The sequence below is a fragment of the Lupinus angustifolius genome, chromosome LG15 (assembly GCF_001865875.1).
Source record: "Lupinus angustifolius cultivar Tanjil chromosome LG15, LupAngTanjil_v1.0, whole genome shotgun sequence".
NCBI classification, from domain to species: Eukaryota; Viridiplantae; Streptophyta; class Magnoliopsida; order Fabales; family Fabaceae; genus Lupinus; species Lupinus angustifolius.
Genome location: NC_032023.1, coordinates 3,781,936 through 3,800,196, shown reverse-complemented (window position 1 = coordinate 3,800,196; position 18,261 = coordinate 3,781,936). Strand labels below are relative to the sequence as shown.

Below are 18,261 nucleotides of genomic sequence, written 5' to 3'. Positions count from 1 at the left end.
TTCTGCTGGAAACAGTCTCACCACTTGTGGGGGTAAGGCGGTAAGTGAGAGCCTTGTGAATTGGGCTGTCCTCTAGTTCGTTCTGGTTTCTACACTCATTCTTGTCATGGTAGAACTCATGATCAATGATTGTAGTTCTGAATGACTCCAGGTATCTTGAGTTCCTGTTTGATGTGAAGAGAAAGTATGATGACATCCTTTATATAGTACTATGAAGACCTTGAAGATTTGTCACTCACTCTCACTGCACGTTTGCAACCATTGATGTTTTTTTTTTTGTATTACCAAGGGTATCTGCTCACCCTTTTTAGGTAAAAAACTAATCTCTTTCGGGGTTTGTGTTTGCTCCTCTCATTAAGTGTCGCTCCCAGAAAATGAATATTTGGTTATCAAGAAAGTGAGACAGGGGAAACTAAGAGAGGAACTGAAAACTGAATTGAAATAAATCTAGATGATGCTCACACTAATCTCAGTAAAAGTTGACCTTAACTATCTCTTACTAACATATTAATTTTATTTTGGGTCTTTCAAAACGACATTTGGGATGGTGATTTTGGTGAAGGTGTATGTTATCTGTTGCAATGATGGAAATGTGTCAAACAATTGTTGAATCACCATATATGAAGAGATGCAACTCCATATGTTTGGTTTGGAAAGTAAAAAGATGGTGACGTAAGACGTTGGTACTGAAATTATTACAGGGAAGGAATAATAAGAGTGATAAGTGTTGAATGTATATATTATTATTAAATATGCATTACCATTTTTTTCAAATTTCTTTCCATTCCACTCCACGATTCCATATATTATATTTATTGTCCATTAAATACACGTTATTGTTTTTGTAGATGCCTTTAAATCTAATTGTTTCTTTCAATGATTTCTTTCATTAATTAGTTTATTTTCTAAAAAATTATCCCTTACTCATGGCATCCACTCCCAACTAAACGGAAGATTATAGCAGCACAATTTTCATTGTAATATTTTCAACTGAAAATTCACAAAATCATTGTAATTTAATTTCTTTATGGCTAGACCAGGTTTGGAGCATGCGAATGTATGGGTAACATGTGTTCTTAACAATGTGTATGCATATGTAATATGTGTATTTTTAACCAACTAAATACATGTATAACATATGTATTCTTAACCATGAAAATGCACATATGGTACAAATATTGTCTCGCACGAATGCACAAGTAACCTAGTAGTTATGGATTAAAACATTGTGCTTGGTTTGGAAGATTTAGCATTATTATTAGAGTAAATTACACTGATACCCCCTGAGACACCCCTGAGTTTTAGTAAAATTACACAAATCACTCCTCACTTTTCTAAATTTACACAAACCTCCCCTAGTTTCATACTTTCATTACACTGACCACCCCTGTATAATAAATAAGTGTAATTTTTTAAACAAAAAATGTGATAAATGCAATTAAGTTAAATAAAACATGATAAATTGTGTAGACAAGACCAAATAATATATAAATCAATATATTTTTATTATTTTTGGTTCGTTACACTACATTATAAGAGTGATTTAAATAATATTTCTTTATAATTGTTGATACATTTTGTAACAAAAAAATAATAAAGATACATTAATTTGTATATTATTTAGACTTGTCTACACAATATATCATGTTTTGTTTAACTTAATTGCATTTATCACATTTTTTTAAAAGATTACACTTATTTATTATACATGGGTGGTCAGTGTAATGAAAGTACAAAACTAGGAGAGGTTTGTGTAAGTTTAGAAAAGTGAATGGTGATTTATGTAATTTTATTAAAACTCAGGGAATGTCAGTATAATTTAAGGATTTGGTATAATTCTATGCCACTTTGATCACATTGTTTTCTACCTGTATAACTTTTAGGGACAATGCATTTATGTTGATGATATTGTCATAACTAAGAATAGTTCAAATTGCATCACCCGAGTAAAGAAGTATTTGTTTCAACACTTTCAAACAAAAGACTTGGGCCTACTTAAATATTTATGGATAACAAGATTGCTCAATCAGATTGTTGAATTGTTATTTCTCCAAGAAAGTATCCATTAGGCATTCTTAAAGAGTCAAACATGTTAAAATATTTATCAATAACACTCCTATGAATCTTAATACTAAACTCCTACTAGGAAATGGGTGAAATAGACAAGATAAAGACTAGAACAAGGGTTAAGTTGTGTTTATTAATACTTAGATACACATTAAGAAATGTTTAGATAGGTAAGTGTGAACACACACAAACACAAGTTAACTTGTCTAGAATATATATCTTTAGTTCAGATACTCATGAAAGAGGTTGTTAAACAATCACTTAAGAGTAGCATTTCGATTAGACAAATACTAATGATGATAAGTTAAAGAGTTAAAGAAGGATTAAAATGGATACATAGGTCTTATTATTGTTCACCCAAAGCCAAGCTACATCTAATCCTTGGCAGCATTATAATTTCACTATAATTGATTGTGTTACATATTTTATGATCTCACAAAGTCTCACCAAAATATAAGTGAAGCTCTTTGAGAACTTGACCATAAGTATATACGTCTCTTCACAAAGTCTTTATAGATTTGTCGTTGAATTACTATTTGTTAAACTAAATCTCTTCAGATATATTTATTAACCACGTCTCTCTAGATTTGTTGTCCAAGTAATCTTTAGTACTTAGTCTCTACATGTTCTACACAAATGTTATATATTGATCAACCCTCTCCAAACTCATCAATTGAATATTTTTTATTTTAACATCTTCAAGTTCTTTACAAGTTTGTATGAAAGTTGGTATTATAAATAAATACACTTGAATGCTAATCTTTCTGCATCATTAAGTGAGTAGATATAAGTGTAAACTTTAGAAAGACAATTCATTTGCTCTTTTTGTAGTGAGACAATTTCTTCAATTACTTTATGATAGTCATTGGGATGCAGCTATTCAAATTTTGAGGTATACCAAGCAATCCCTCGTTCAAGGCTTATTATATGCAAATAATGGTTAATGGTTACTCTTCTATGATCTGGTCTTTCATGGGAGGAATAAGCACAATGAAGTGGATTATCACTAAAAGAAAAAGTTCTTTCTAACTACATTGTTACATGGAACACCAACACAAAGGTACCAACTCGCAGAAATTTTCAACAACGCTCTTTGAGTTCTTTGTATTGGGTTTATTTGTGACAAGTTGGGTGCATATAACTTATATGCTCCAATTTGAGGGGGTATTGAATGTATATATTTTTATGTATAGATATATATTAGCTAGTTTAAGGCCCAATAGGCTCAAGTCCAATATCTCTTTGTCCATATATTTTCACATTGTCAGTACCAACTACAAGATATGATTTTCACTGCATTTTACAACAAACTAGGTTACCTTTTACAACATATGCTTTTCACTGCATTTTATTTGATTTTAATAATTCCAGTGATCAATGAATTGTTCCTATCACCGATATGCCATTAACTGTAGAAACCCTGCCTTTGAAACAGACCTAAATTTGCTGCCTCAGTTAGCACTAAGCAGTGAGAAATAAAACACTCTGGTCTTTCAATTCTTGAACTTCAGACAAGGCATTCAAAACTAAATGCATTGCCCTGGTTTTTCCTCTTGGACCAACACACCTCAATGCACTTCTGCAATCTTATAACAGTTTCAGCACTTTCTGCATCTATATATATCATGACTAGTATTAAGTTTAATGGCATCAAATAAACTTAAGGGGAATCAGAAATGAACTGAGCTGAATCAAATTAACTGGATAGTCCAATTTAAAGCAGAGAAAAAAGGATGAACTCTATTACCCATTTCCATTTATTCTGGATATAAGTGAATTCAATGAAAATGACTAATGTTACTACAAACAGCATATTTCTATCCCTACCTACCTTTCTCTGATCTACTATAATACATTTATGATCTTTCCATCTATTTGCCCTATAAATAGAAAAAATCTTTGTGGCATTACAAAAGTTAGCCCTGCCCTTGGCTCCATACTGTACAGTAAACCTGCTGTGCTTTAGCATTAGCCACTGTTTGTTTCCCTGGCAGCAACTCAATTCATGTGATCACTGACATTAAAATTAAACGAAGAACCTACTTGCCCATATGGTGATTAAAACTTTGATGGTTGATAAAAAGCTTATCTCCTCTTGAACCAGCTTTTTGTGAATCAGATCTCCAAATAAATAAAGTTCTGAGCATTCTAGCGTCAAGGTGCATCTTCGAAGTATTATCATGAAAACCTATATTTTGCTTTCCTTCTCGGCCTTTTCCAGAAGTAGTGTTGGATCATTCTCAACTTCCGAAACAGGATAAATTATGTCCGAGAAGTTCCTCAATGACTTCACGTTAGAAGTAAAGAATGCTTCCACAGAAATTTATAATTTCTGGTCGCGGAGAAATGCTCAGTTGAAAAAGTATGGAGATTCAAGAACCTTCTGTAAATCAAAATCACCTCTCTTAGGCAGTGGAGGGAAAGCCAATCCTGGGTATGTTGTCTGGAAGCCCTCCAGCAACTGTCAACAGTTAATGACAACAAGGTTAAAAACAGACAATGAGGCATGTTTTCCTCTTTCTGTTTAGAAAGGTAAAAATCTTGGATTAAGCAGAGACAATGTGATCATAATCATTTTACAACAAGTTTGAACTCATGTGATGCAAGTTTTCAACAATCAATAGACAAATATTTTACTAAAAATCTATCGCATTTTCTCTACTAGTATCGGTAATAGAATATAGTAGGAGGGGAGCTTCTTTCTAGTTCTAGGTTCTAGGGAAAGTTGTCTATATTGAACCCTACCTTTTGACATTAGTCTTGGATGTACCTACTGAGCATATCTAAGAACAGGTGCCTCAGTGCATACTTTTTTGCGGATGATATTGCTCTAGTTGGAGAATCCAAAGAGGGATTAAATGGGAGGCTAGAAATGTGGAAACAAACTATAGAAACACATGGCTTTTCTATAAGTCAGAGACAGAGTGTATGGAGTGTAAACTTAGCAACAGACAGACAAACACTACCGTAGAGGTAAATAATAAATATTGGAGATTATATCATACCACAAGTCACTAGAGTTAAGTATCTTTGGTCAATCATACAACACGATTGGAAAATCGAGGGAGATGTAAACCATATGAATCAAGCAGGGTGGATGAAATGGTGGGGTGCATTATATGTCTTATGTGATAGAAAGTTGACACTCAAGCTTCACGGAAAATTTTGCCGCACAACTATATAACTCGCAATGTTATATTAAACTGAATGTTGGAATATAAAATATTAGCAAAAGAATAAACTAAATGTAGTATAAATAAGAATGATGCATTGGATGTCTAGACAAACTACACAAGGTAGGATTATAAAGTAATGCATTATGGACAAAGTTGGGGTATCTCCATGTAGTAGAAAAGATGGTAAAATCGAGTCTTAGGTGATTTGGGCATGTATGGAGGAGACAGTTAAAAGACTCAGTAAAAAGAGTAGATTAAATGAAGGTTGGTTCAGTTTCTAGAGACAGAAGAAGGTGAAATGATTCGGAAACATTTAGAGATCAATGTTGTCAATGGACATGAATAATTATAAAGTATTATTGTATCCTTCAATCCATATACCTAACCCCACCTAATAGGACTAAGGCATAGTCCTTATTATATTTTGCTCTAACTTACTTCACACATAGCAAGTGCAGTCATCTCCAAGAACTTGCATGTATTTGATAATATTATTTTTTCTCAATATATTAGTATAAAACAAATCTAAACATCTTATGAGATAGAAAGACAGAAAGAACTTACATTTTCGAGTATAGGCATGTTATAAAGCTCCACAAAATTTTCTCTAAGAATCCGATTCATTTTATCAACATCACATGCGTGTGTCCAATATGAGTCATGAACCCCTGCAAATAAAATTTAAGCAGCACAATACATGAGAAAGAAGTATAATACTTTCATAGACATTCCATGCCACCAAATTTCTCAAAATTGAACTTATGAAGTAAAAATGTATGCAAACATATTCACAGAATCAGATAACCAAAGTCTAAAGATGGATTTAACTGCAGCTATAACTATTCTAGAGTCTAGATGTGCCGTAAACATTAATACCATGGCCTCCAACATGATTATTAGAAGTTTTAAAAAATTCAAATGCAAGTTGATCAAAGCAAGATTGTGAGGTTTGAAATGTAGAAAACAGAAAGAGGATCAGATCACAGTAATGGAAGAAAAACATTCCAACTATACAAAGTATGATACGATAACTTAGGACCAATTGCATCCATACTAGTTCATTAAAGCTTGAATTTTCTTTTTCTATAGAAAAAACTGGAATGAGAGTGCAACAGAGTTTCAAGAAGCAAATTACAGAAATGAATGAAGAATTTTACAAACAAGCAACTCTGTCACTTCCCCAAATTATAACTAAACCAAAAATGAAGCAAGAATTATCCACTTATCTTTTTTGAACAAAATAAATAATATAAAAGCTCAAATTGAAAGGCCGTGAAGGCAACTGAAATTTGACAAATAGATAAAGGGAAGGAAATTAGAACTAACCATTAATATAAAAATATATAGGAGTGGAAAAATAAGAATCCTCAAAAACCAAGTTAGTTAGAGCATGTAAAGAGAGTAAGAGACAAAGGAAAAGAGAGAGAATTTAAGAACTGAATATCTGAATAACTGTTTCTGCTATTGAATCATTAAGAAGAGTATAACTACATATAGTTTTCACTAGTACTGCATTGATTACAGTACAATTGTACTGGAGGGAACAGACACTAACATGTACTACAAGTTAACTGTACTAATAGTTTAGCAACTAATCTAACTCTGTATTGTACAAGGATCCTAGGATGATTAAGGAAATGACAAATATTTCTTTTAGGATACAGGCTGTCTGTAAATAGAAATCTACATAACATGCTTCCAGAAGACTTTACCTCCCTCACTTGTATCAATGCCGCTAAAAACTAATCGATAAAAATTGCCATGAATTGAGGGTAAACACACAATTCACTAAAGAGTCCAAATAACATCCTTACTTTTCTATGCACTTAGAACAGACTTTATTGTTTTATTGAAGAAGTTTGATTTCTGAACTGAACAAAACAGGTCTTAGACCACTAATTAATTTACATGTTACACAAAAAGTTCAACATCCATTTCTCTAAAGATTTAGGGTGTAATATTTTAAATGGATTTTATGAAAAATAGAATCTCCTATAAATGCAAATTTCAAATGTACTTTATTTTCCTTAAGGTTGTGATAATATTTTACAATTTTTAAAGTAATTGATTCCAATACTTTCCTTACATCTTCCAGACATATATGCCAAAGACAAAACAGACAATTCATATACACCTAAAAGTCTAAAGCGGACAATTCCTATAAACTAAGATTGAATAATATTTTGACTTTAAAGGGAAGTTTCACATATGTTTATTATTTCATTGGTGAATTCAAACCTGCAAAACGTAAGCCAGCATCGCTGCAGGCAAGGGCAGTCATCATCATGTGTGAACTATCCAGTGAATGTACGAAGTTAGGAGGAAATGCACTTCTCTGTTTCTTTACAGATATCTGGAATGAAAATAGTTAAAGTAGTTTATAGTTAAAATAGTTCAGAAATAAAAGGAAACTGAAATAATGACTACGTACTGCATTGCCCTCCCTTTGCAAAGCCAAAACCTGAAGAGATGTTTTGATCTGCAGTGCATGGTGAGAATCATTATTGTGGAGTTTTGCAATGGGCCGCAATGTTTAAAATATATATAATTTGATTTGATTTAAAAATATAATAATCTGCACCTGGCATAGGTTTCTAAAGCTAATACTGCAAATCGAGTAAACATAATTCACATGTCTATTTGCCCAAAACTAGTTTTTCCAAATATTTGGGCATTACTTCAAAGGCAGTCTTCAAAAGAATATTATTATGGCTTACTATCAGCTTGACACTTATGAGAGAATATCAGGTTGTCTGTACCCAAGTAATTTCAAGCACAGTAGAGAGCTATGGCGACCATCACCAATCTATCATTACGCTGTGTTGATAGACTGATTGATCTAGTCCCACTGTGTTGCCTAAGTGTAGGACTTCTTTCAGGTCGTCAAATCTGGAGTTACTAGTCTAGTTTTTTGGAAATCATAGACTTTTAGAGAAAATAGGGAAAATATATAGGAGTTATATCCGAGTAATGAGATGTATACAAAACACCAACCTAACTAAGGCTTCTATTTATACTAATATTCTAGATCAAGTACCAATGCTCTACACCTAATACAAGCTCGACCCAATAATACTTGCATAATAAGACTTCAAACAAATCTATGATTCCAATATTTGAACATATTCTTCAAACCAAAGCTTACCAAGTTATCATGTCATTACAAATAAACACACCTAGAAAAGAAAATAACTCTAGAATATAATGAGCAAAATAAACCAGCTTGTAGATTGGTTGACACCACTGTCACATTGAGTATATTAAAAAGAGAAAAAATCCACATATACAATGCTCACCAGATGTCGCTGAGTTTTACAGTATGGTTGTACAACAGGAAGACCGAGAGGAGTAGTCCAACGAACAGCCTGGTTGTCATAAGCAATCACCTGCAGAAAGATTCAGATCCCCCACATTCAGGAAAAGAAACAAAGCACGCAAGCATGCATATAATAGATGCACAAACCCAAATTCAAAATTGCCCCAATTAACCAATAGCACAAACAGTATCATTTGAAGTCGAACATGTAATAAAGGAGCTAACCTTTGCACAATCACCAAGCCATCCCATTATGCCACGCGCAGCTTCAAAAACTTCTCCGAGGGCAGCCAATGTGACCTGTAGAAATTGTATAGAATATCTTTATATTATTTCAGAATATCTTTCATATGTTTCCTTATTAAATTTGGTTATTAGTTTTATGGTCAGTGGGATTGGGATTGTATTAGTAACATAAGTATATGACCTAATTATTTGTAGATATAGGATAGTAGGGTATGGCTTGTATCACATTATATCTATCAATAATGCATTCAGTATTTCAATGTTAGCCATTTTCCTCTCCTTTAATTTGTTCCCTAACCCTAGGCTTAACTCTTCAGTAGAAAATAAGTTTGATAGTGTTGATCAGATGTCCTAATATAACACAATGATAGGAGCATCTATACCCATGAAGCATATGGTATGCCTAAGCATGTCTTTGCTCACATAGTACTTAACCAAAGCCATCAGGAACTCAACACTTGAATAGTGAACTATTATTATATGATACCATAAAATGTTCCATCTCAAATTTACTGTCTGGGTTGCATGTTGATTAGATCTAAAAGGTGTTTACATCTTTATCTTTCTCTAGAAACAATTTTCTTATTGTCTATTTTTTTAAATTAAACAACAGATCTTATTATTCTTAATAAGTTCTATTCCGTCAGGGTCTGTTTGTGAGTTTGGTTTTGGAGGGGGGGAAGGGAAAGGGAAGATTTCATAGCCATGAAATACACTTGTGGGATGGCTGTAAGGCCTTCCCTTTCCTTTCCTTCCCCTCCAAAACCTAATTTGCAAACAAACCTTTTAGCATTCCACAGAGGAATGATTTCATAATGCAACAATACGAATTGCACATCAAGGTAGCTATTGCAATCTCTAACAGCTAAGATCTTTGCATATAAGGTAGCTGATACTCACTTTAGCAGCATAGCAAGATGCAGTAAATAAAAGTCTCTCATCAGTAATGAGGCCTTTCTCCTGTAATCTTCTCTTTATTTGCTCTCGTGCCCCAATAAAAGTAACACCATAAACTGAAGTCATCACTGTCTGTTTGACCAGCTTCCTATCAATCTGAGTACTTCCAAAAGTTAGAGTAGAAGACCATAGCCAATTTAGATTTTATTATTTAGCACAACTTTGAAACTTCAAAATCAAGACTAACCTGGTCAGTTAAAACCTTAGCTAATAAAGCGTTTGGATAGGTAGCAGGGTCTTTGTTGCTATCCCTTGTCATAATATCATGAACCCTACTCATATTACAATTAAAGGGACAATTAAATATTAAATATCAATATACCAGGGACAATGATCAATTAAGCACCCATGGCATGATGGATCAGTAAGGAGCATTAATGAGTTGAATAACTTACAAAGGTAAAGTAGGTAACTGTGTAAGGTGTTAACAAAAAACAACCAGCCCAATAAAAACACAGAAACGTGTAAAGAAGCATTGCATTTTCAATTCAGCAAGACAGTGCGACAATAAAATGAAAGGGTTTAAGCTCAAAATAATGTTAACAGTGTAGTACATAAAAATTGCTGACAATGGATTTGACATACCTAACAGCAATCTCTGTGTAAACATCAGCTGGCTTCTCATTAGCAACCAAGTTAACTGCAGCAGCCTCCAGCTGAGAAAGCATATTTAAAATATGAGCTTGAATTAATAAAAAAATTATTTGCTAAAGGAATGTAATTAGTTGTCAAGCATTGTTATCATGACTCAAGAGTCATTTCTGGTGATACTGATCAGCGACTCAGGTCCAGAAAATAGAATATCAGTATAAAGCATGTCCAACTCTCCAACTTTAAATAGATCCTATCCAACAGACCAGAAAGAGAACAGAAAAGAATACTCACAAGCAATTAGCTAAGATGGTCATGCGCATAAAATCAATAACTAATAATTGGGAGAATGAGATAGCTAAGATGGTCATGCAAAATCCCTTTCGCCTTGAAGTGTGGACAATGTCCAGCAGCACATACCCATCTGACCAAGTGCTTAAATTCAACTTGATTATGAATAACGGGGGTAGCAAGGACTGGAGTCCTAAAAGTTTACACCTATACGGTATTAGGCGGAGGCACATGGTTCATGATTGATTTTCTCTCTAACATTACTGAAACGTTCAATGTCAAAGGGGCTCAAGGATAAAATAATGTAGTAAGAACTAAGAACCGCGTACAAAAAATATATAAAACTGAAATCATCACATGTACAGGAAGTATATAAATCTCATAGAGGTAATAGAGATTATATTGAGTGATTGCAGAATTGAAGAAATGGGATACAAGTAAACCTACGTTATCTCTTCCAAGAGCTGCATAGTGCTGTAAGCCATTGCAGGACCCATCCTAAAAATTCATCAGAGAAGCATTACTAGCAAATATATATTTTAAATTATTGGATACAGGAAACCATTTGAATTGAATACAACAACAACCAAGACTTTATCCCATTAGGTGAGATTGGCTACATGGATCGAACAACATCATAATGTTTTATCATAAATCATGTTTATCAACAAAGCATTGATCTATTTGAATTGAATGGTGAAAAATATAGTATTGAGTTTTGCAACATGAAAAACCTGCCATACTGCCACACCTAGGGTTTTGATACCAAATTTCAAGTTTTCTTTTTTCTACCTTTTTAGTTTTCTCATTGTTTGCATGGTTACCTTTTATATAGTAAAACTTTTCTAAAGATCTTAAAAGTCACAACAAAAGTTCTCTCCGAAGGCTAGTTACAAAAGACATAACACCTTTTTTCACTGCATTTAAGGCTTCCTGTGAAGCATATACCTGATGAATTGGCAGATGTGAAACAACAGAGCTTGGTGACGAGCTTCTTAAGGCTTCTGATAGATTAATACAAGCAGCAAGGCACTGAAAAGGATCCTCAGCCATTAACCACCAACGATTTCCATTAATAGGGTTATCAGCAGAGTCAAATATATCACGAATATGGTTCTCTACAAAGTCTAGGCGACCATCATAAGACAGCTTCTCTATACCACCAGCATATACATTTGCTAAATGTATCTTCAGCCACCGTAGCCCGGACTTTCCCAATGGCCGCCCTTCAGAAAACTCCAATAGTCCCCGGCACAGATCAGAACCTAGATGGTTCAGATGAGGATGCATAGGATATGCTCTTCCACGGAAATCAAGATTGTGTGGATAATAAAAGCATTCTTCATCTTTCATTTTTCGTGCTACCTGTTTCAGAATGTATTTTCCAGTTATTATTGGTCATCTGGTGAAACATGGGATAGATTTGAACATGACAATACAAAATATAGTTGAGACTGCCTTTCCTGATCATATTGAACAAACATCAGATTAATAATCAAATGTAGGTTTTTTTATCGTTTCATTTGAGTATGTCATGTGAAGAGACTGATGAGCAATAGACAGAGAAACACTTCACAGTTATCCACAAGTTTATCATATGTGGGGCTCTTTTGTCTATCTCTCTTGTCATGACCTTATCATGTGTTAAACTAACACAAGAGGATCCAAATCCTTCTAGATATGGTTACAATGACCAACAACCTATTATGCAAGATATAGACAAGATGATAGATCACTGAAATTTAAACTAAAATTGAAATTCAGTTTATCTCAATTTTTTAAACAATAAAAAAATTTGACAATGAGAGGAAAAATCTTACAGAAAGCTTAAGTTCAATGTCACATCTTTGAGAATGCCTCTCTCGATTTATCTTTTTTGCCTTCCTTACACTGCATTTCCACTCCTGAATTAGTTTTAAGTCCTCTTCAAATGGCTTATCTGGTACTGGAACCTACAAGTCAAAGAAGAATACGTAGACCACATTAATTACATAGTAATAGATAACTTCGAGAGTTCATTATGAGATTGGCAAAAACAATATGCACAGTAATTTTTGAACTTGGGCAGGGGCACTCCCAACAAATTCAAATGTGGAAATTTTATACCACAACTAATCCTGGCTCAATCAAGTCTCAATGGAATCAAAGATTCCTATACTAATCAGAAAAGCTTGTTTGTTCAAGGATATCATATGATTCAAATTTCACCATATAGAGGTGAGTATATTTTACAACCTTATGTACAGCCCATTTTTATATACCTTTATAGTCTAATTATCAAAAGCATCAGCGAAGTAAAAAAGGAATGAACAAATTTGTTCCTTTATGAAGACTTCTACATCCGTCCCCCTTTTATATCTTGAAAACTTGCTTACCAGTTTTTTCACACATAAAAAGAATAAATTCAATAGGGAAGACAAGAATATTACAAGGAAATCATTAAGTTGTTTGTCAGTTTATGCTTACATCTTTACAATCAACCAGTCCCGCAATGTTACCTCCGGCAGCCCAGACAGACTCCACAACATCAAGTAATCTTCTATTTATTCGCCATTTGGTGTTGCCAAGAATATCCAAGGCCTGAACAAAGATTCATTTATATACGGATCAGTCGAACTTATATACAACATGCTTAGTAACAAATCCATACTAAAAAAGAAGCAATAACACTAAAATAGTTGTGCCTTTTGATTGGGTAAGCATAAAGAATGATTCATAGGTAGGATTTTAGATACAATGCACTGGTAAATATAGAGGACTACAAATATTAAATTTTACTAAAAATTGAATTATCTTATTAACAAAAAAACTTGTAATCACTGGATGAGACTATAGAGTTCCTGATCAGTGATTTGATATCATGCAAACAATGCATCAACTGTTTCACCAAATTATGTCTTTTATGTAATACTGACACACTCCATTAACAATGAAAATGGGAAATGGAATTTAAATATATTACCTCAAAAACTTTTTGCATTTGTGTCCCATCGACATTCTTCATTAAATCTTGTTGCTTCCTAGATCCATGAGTACGCATGATATAAGATGGTAAGAACAAGTGACCGCCCTTGTCATACCTGTAAATGGTGTGGTAAAATATTAGGCAAACAAGCACTAAGAGAAGCAGCTAAGACAAACATTATAAACAAAATATGAACAGCTATTTGCATCCTTAAATACCATCAATATTTTTCTCAAATTCAAACTAGTTTCCATGTTTAAAGAACCAGCTAAAATTGGATTTGATTAGTTTCCCTCAATTATCTTTGGTTTTGAGAGAGATTCATTTGTCATACCCTTTCCACTTTTTCGGAGGTATCAACATTGGCATGTAAGGTATTAACATATGCTTAGCCTGCACACAAAAAAGGCACTGATCAGTAAGCAACATACGATATATCCACTTTAAACAATGCATAAGAATTATCAGAAAGTTTTAGAAGTATCTGATATTTAAATGATGCCTTATAGCATGTTACAAGCAAAGAAGTTTGAGAACAGAACAGCTGACAGTAGTTTTATTGAAGTTTAATGATTCCAAAAAAATCTTCATGATTTTTAGCTAGCTCTAGTAGGAAAGGACCAAACGTTGCCTGTGTCATGCATATTGGAAATTGTAACACAACTCGTCCCTAGCCCTATTACAGAGGTGAATTATGTTAGGCAATCAATAGCCAACTCTCTGTTGAATCTTTATGCTATTGGATAGACTATTAGATTGTGTCATTGTATTAGGGAAACACAGTGCAGTTAGGGGGGAAATGTACCTGAATCCATTCGAGCATATGAGACTGGGGAGGGAAAGTGGGGTTACTAATTGTTCAAGTTTTACAGGAAGATAGATAATAATAGATTTCCCTTGCATTATTAGTCAGGAAGCTCTCGTAAAAACCTTTACAATGTTGCAGAGTAACTTCAACTATGAGGATAAATAGAAAAGATGAAAGATGTCTCGACTTACACATTTATCAATCCCAGCTAGCACTGAAGGATCACATTGTATAACACCATAATTCCTCGGAATCTTTTGCCTACAATTATCAAAAAGTTATTCAGAACTACAACTGAAAATCTAGTGTGATAAAACACTTTCATCAACCCTTTGCATACCTACTCTTTCAAGATATTTCTTTGGTTACAGTTTAAAACATCTAGTACAGAAACATGGGATATTTTGAGACCCCCTTAAATCTGGGATTTTTATTCATTCATTGTCCTTAAGCAAAGATTATGCCTGCCATACATTCATACGCCATCAAAATAACATCTAAGTTAAAGAATATGTTTGTGCATATCTGGGTACATATTCATCTCTCTGAATGTGTCTCTCTCTGTGAAAGAGATACAGATAGAGAAATACAGAAATAATAAACATAGATATTATACATAATATTGAAATAATCTCCAGTCACACACATCCCAACTTCATTTTCTTTAATCAGGCTGTCATTTAGTTGTTCAGATGTTAAGGCCCTAAAATTGATTATTGAATTAAAAAACCCCAAAGAAATGTGAAACTTCACCTTGGGTTCCTTGATACAGCTTTAAACCCATGCTTGAAAGCCGGACGAATATCAGGTGGAGTATCAGAACACTGGTTAACCGGAGGGAGCACATATGCTGTATTAATTAATAATTCTATTAATCGACTTCCCAGCTGCATAGTTTCATAGAGTTAACTCATTAAATTCCAATTTCAAAACAAAAAGAATAAAAAATGAAGATGGTGACTGATTACACCAAGACATGTACACAAACCTTAGCCTGCGTAGGACGGCCCCAGGGGCTAAATTCTTCTTTTTTCAGTACCATCTGTACCTCTTTCAGTCTTTTTCTTTTAATCAAGACATTTATGCGGTCCCTTAGTTTTTCTTTATCGTTATCCGTACTATCTTCAGTACCAGCCTCTGCCTTCTTACTCTGGTGCCTTTTATTTTTTTCAAGGAAATCATGAATCCTAACCTGAAATACAGTAACATAATTACAACATATAAAATAACTGCATCAAATTTGGTTCAGTCTGAGTTACATTTACAAAAGGGGAAAACCTTTTATGGAGACTTTTGAATAAAATATAATCAATTTATTATTTAAACATTGACCGCAGGCGATGGTTATATCAAGTTGTAATCCCATACAGTAGAGAATAACAGCGTAGTATAAGAAATATTAAGCTTGAATAGTGTCAAACAGAATTCATTGAAGCCCCCACAGTACTATTTATTATGTGTAGACTTGACAAGAGGGGACACATTTATCAACAGAAACAAATAAAGCTTCCTTGTTTATCAAAAACAACTCCCGCTGCAATTGATTATATCAGTTCATGAGATAACTATAGAACAAAAAGCTGAAAATGGACCCTCTCATAGATGTTTTCATTTGAAGAGATAGACACAAACGCCCTAAATATGGCCCAGGAGTGTTACTGTGTCAATTTTATGGGCCCTCTTTAAGGTCTTTGTTCTATCCTGCACTTCATATGACTCTGTCATCGGAAAAACCACGCATGAAAGAGTCCATTTCTATAATGGGTGAACATGTACTTATATCAACAAAACCTAATAAAATCGCCTTATTTACCATTAGTAATTCCATCCTGAAATTGATATTATCAGTTCATCGGTAAACCGAAGAATTTGACATTGTTATCAACTAGGGAGCACATATACCACACGCGGCAAAACATGGGAATACAACAAAATAAAAAGTTATACGGCACACCACAACTATGATAAAATATATAAAATTAACATAAAAACACAAATCATAAATTCAGATAGAGAAATAATGCTTTAAAATTAGCACAATTCATTGTAAACATAATAAAAGGCTATCACTTATCTAACTATTGTTACATTTATACCTATGCTGGTGCGAAAATTCAAAATATAAAAAGTGAAAATTGTATAATACAACTAGGTGCATCCGAAAGTATCCATTAACAATCTATATCCATCACGAAAACAACCACTATTTCGAATTGTCATTGAGTATATACCTCTTGTTCTATTGCCATGCCAATCTGAACTGCAGCATGAACAAGCTGAACACACCCTCCAGACTCATTCTCCATCATCAAACACATCATCTTATGCATCACAATAACCGCAATTTTCGCAGCAGGCAACGAATCGACATGAGGAGCAATGCTCCCCTGCTGCTTCTTAGACCTCATCCTATGCTCCTTCTGCTCAGCCTCAACTGCCTCCTTCAACGGCTCGAACCATCCTAATAGCAATGACTTAACATGAGGCAAATGAGGAGCTAAGTGTTTCTCCCTCATTCCCTTCTCCAATTCCTTATACTCTTCCACCATTCTCTCCCATGCCTCAGTCTCTTCCTTAATCTGACGCCGCCGCAGCGAATTGTATTTCGCTTTATCAATTTCCTTGAACTGGAGGCTGAATTCGGTGTTCGTTTTCTTCAGCCAGTTTTTGAGGAAGAATGAGGAGATCCAAATCGGCTCCGGGATGAATATACCCGGACGCGACGGCGAGGGTGAATCTTCTTCGCTGTCGGTTACGGAATTGAGAGAGCTCTCGATGAAGAAATTGTCGCTGGTGGAATCTGAGAGGAGGTGGTGGTTGTGAGGATGGGAATGAATGATTGAAGTGAGAGGGAGAGGAGTTGGAGTAGGGATAAAGAGGAAGCGAAGGTTTTTGTGTGGTTTTCGTTTAATTTGAAGGTGGTGACGGTGGTGGTGGTGGTGGTTGTGGTTGTTTATGGTGGTGGTGGTGGCGGTGGCGGTGGCGTGAACTTGAGGAGTGGGAAATGAAAATGTTGAGGTCATTGTAGAGATACTGTATAAGTAGAGGAATACGTATGAGAATAGGTATTGGTATGTGAAAGAAAAGAGAGGGAAAGAAAAGAAAGAGAAGAGGAGAGAGGGAAAGAAAAGAGAGAGAGTTATCAGAAAAGAGTGCGGTGTGGTGTGTGAAGATGAATGGAACCTCTCTTAAACCTTAGAAATGGTGAGGTGAAGATGATAGACCCTGGGAGAAGATTTTTTTATTTTTAAAATTTAATTTAACAAATTTAGGTTTATTTTCTATTAATTTTTAGTTTTTTTTCTTCATTTTATTAAAATTGATAATGGTTGTCTTCTTTTTAATAAAAAATGAGTGTTTTTTTGGTAGGTTTAAAGAGAAAAAATATGTATACATTGACAGTATAAAAGTTTTTACACAATCATTTAACATTTATTTTCAATCATGATTGACTCTTTAAAAAAAAGTAATTCAAATTAATGATGCATTAATACTGTATAAATTTTTAATATGTCAGTGCATAGATTTTATACTCATGTTCAAATATTGTTAGGTTAAATGTGAGTTGGTTATCTATTTTTGTATAAAAAATTATCTATACTACTTAATAAAGAAAAACACAAAATAACTACCATACGATAGTGTAATTTTTTATTCTCTATTTCGTTCTCATTATCTTTTTATTTTACTATCATTATCTTCTTATTTTGAAAGTGTATTTAAAAAGTTGAACATTACATTAATTGAATAAATTCAACTACAAAATTGCAAATATTTAACACAAAATACTATATTTGTCATTTATAACGTACAAACTACATGTTACAAACAATAAAAAAGTGGG

The 18,261-nt window shown here is 33.8% G+C and overlaps 1 protein-coding gene across 2 annotated transcripts; it reads right to left on the bottom strand.

Annotated features, from left to right (window-relative positions):
* On the bottom strand, nt 3,781–17,636 carry LOC109328251 (DNA-directed RNA polymerase 3B, chloroplastic-like). 2 transcript variants are annotated; one of them, XM_019561631.1, is made up of 20 exons: nt 17,546–17,636; nt 16,649–17,503; nt 15,406–15,609; nt 15,171–15,304; nt 14,609–14,678; nt 13,944–14,002; nt 13,607–13,724; nt 13,111–13,224; nt 12,465–12,596; nt 11,593–12,009; nt 11,092–11,142; nt 10,348–10,418; nt 9,950–10,034; nt 9,706–9,858; nt 8,785–8,859; nt 8,540–8,629; nt 7,675–7,722; nt 7,482–7,596; nt 5,808–5,911; nt 4,418–4,528 (listed from the first exon to the last, which is right to left on the bottom strand). In XM_019561631.1, the coding sequence occupies exons 2-20, from the start codon at nt 17,438–17,440 to the stop codon at nt 4,418–4,420; spliced, it is 2,943 nt and encodes a 980-aa protein (XP_019417176.1). In that variant the 5' UTR covers nt 17,441–17,503; nt 17,546–17,636. The 2 variants fall into 2 exon arrangements, with proteins under 2 accessions (XP_019417177.1, XP_019417176.1); XM_019561632.1 differs by having other exon boundaries at nt 3,781–4,528; nt 16,649–17,548.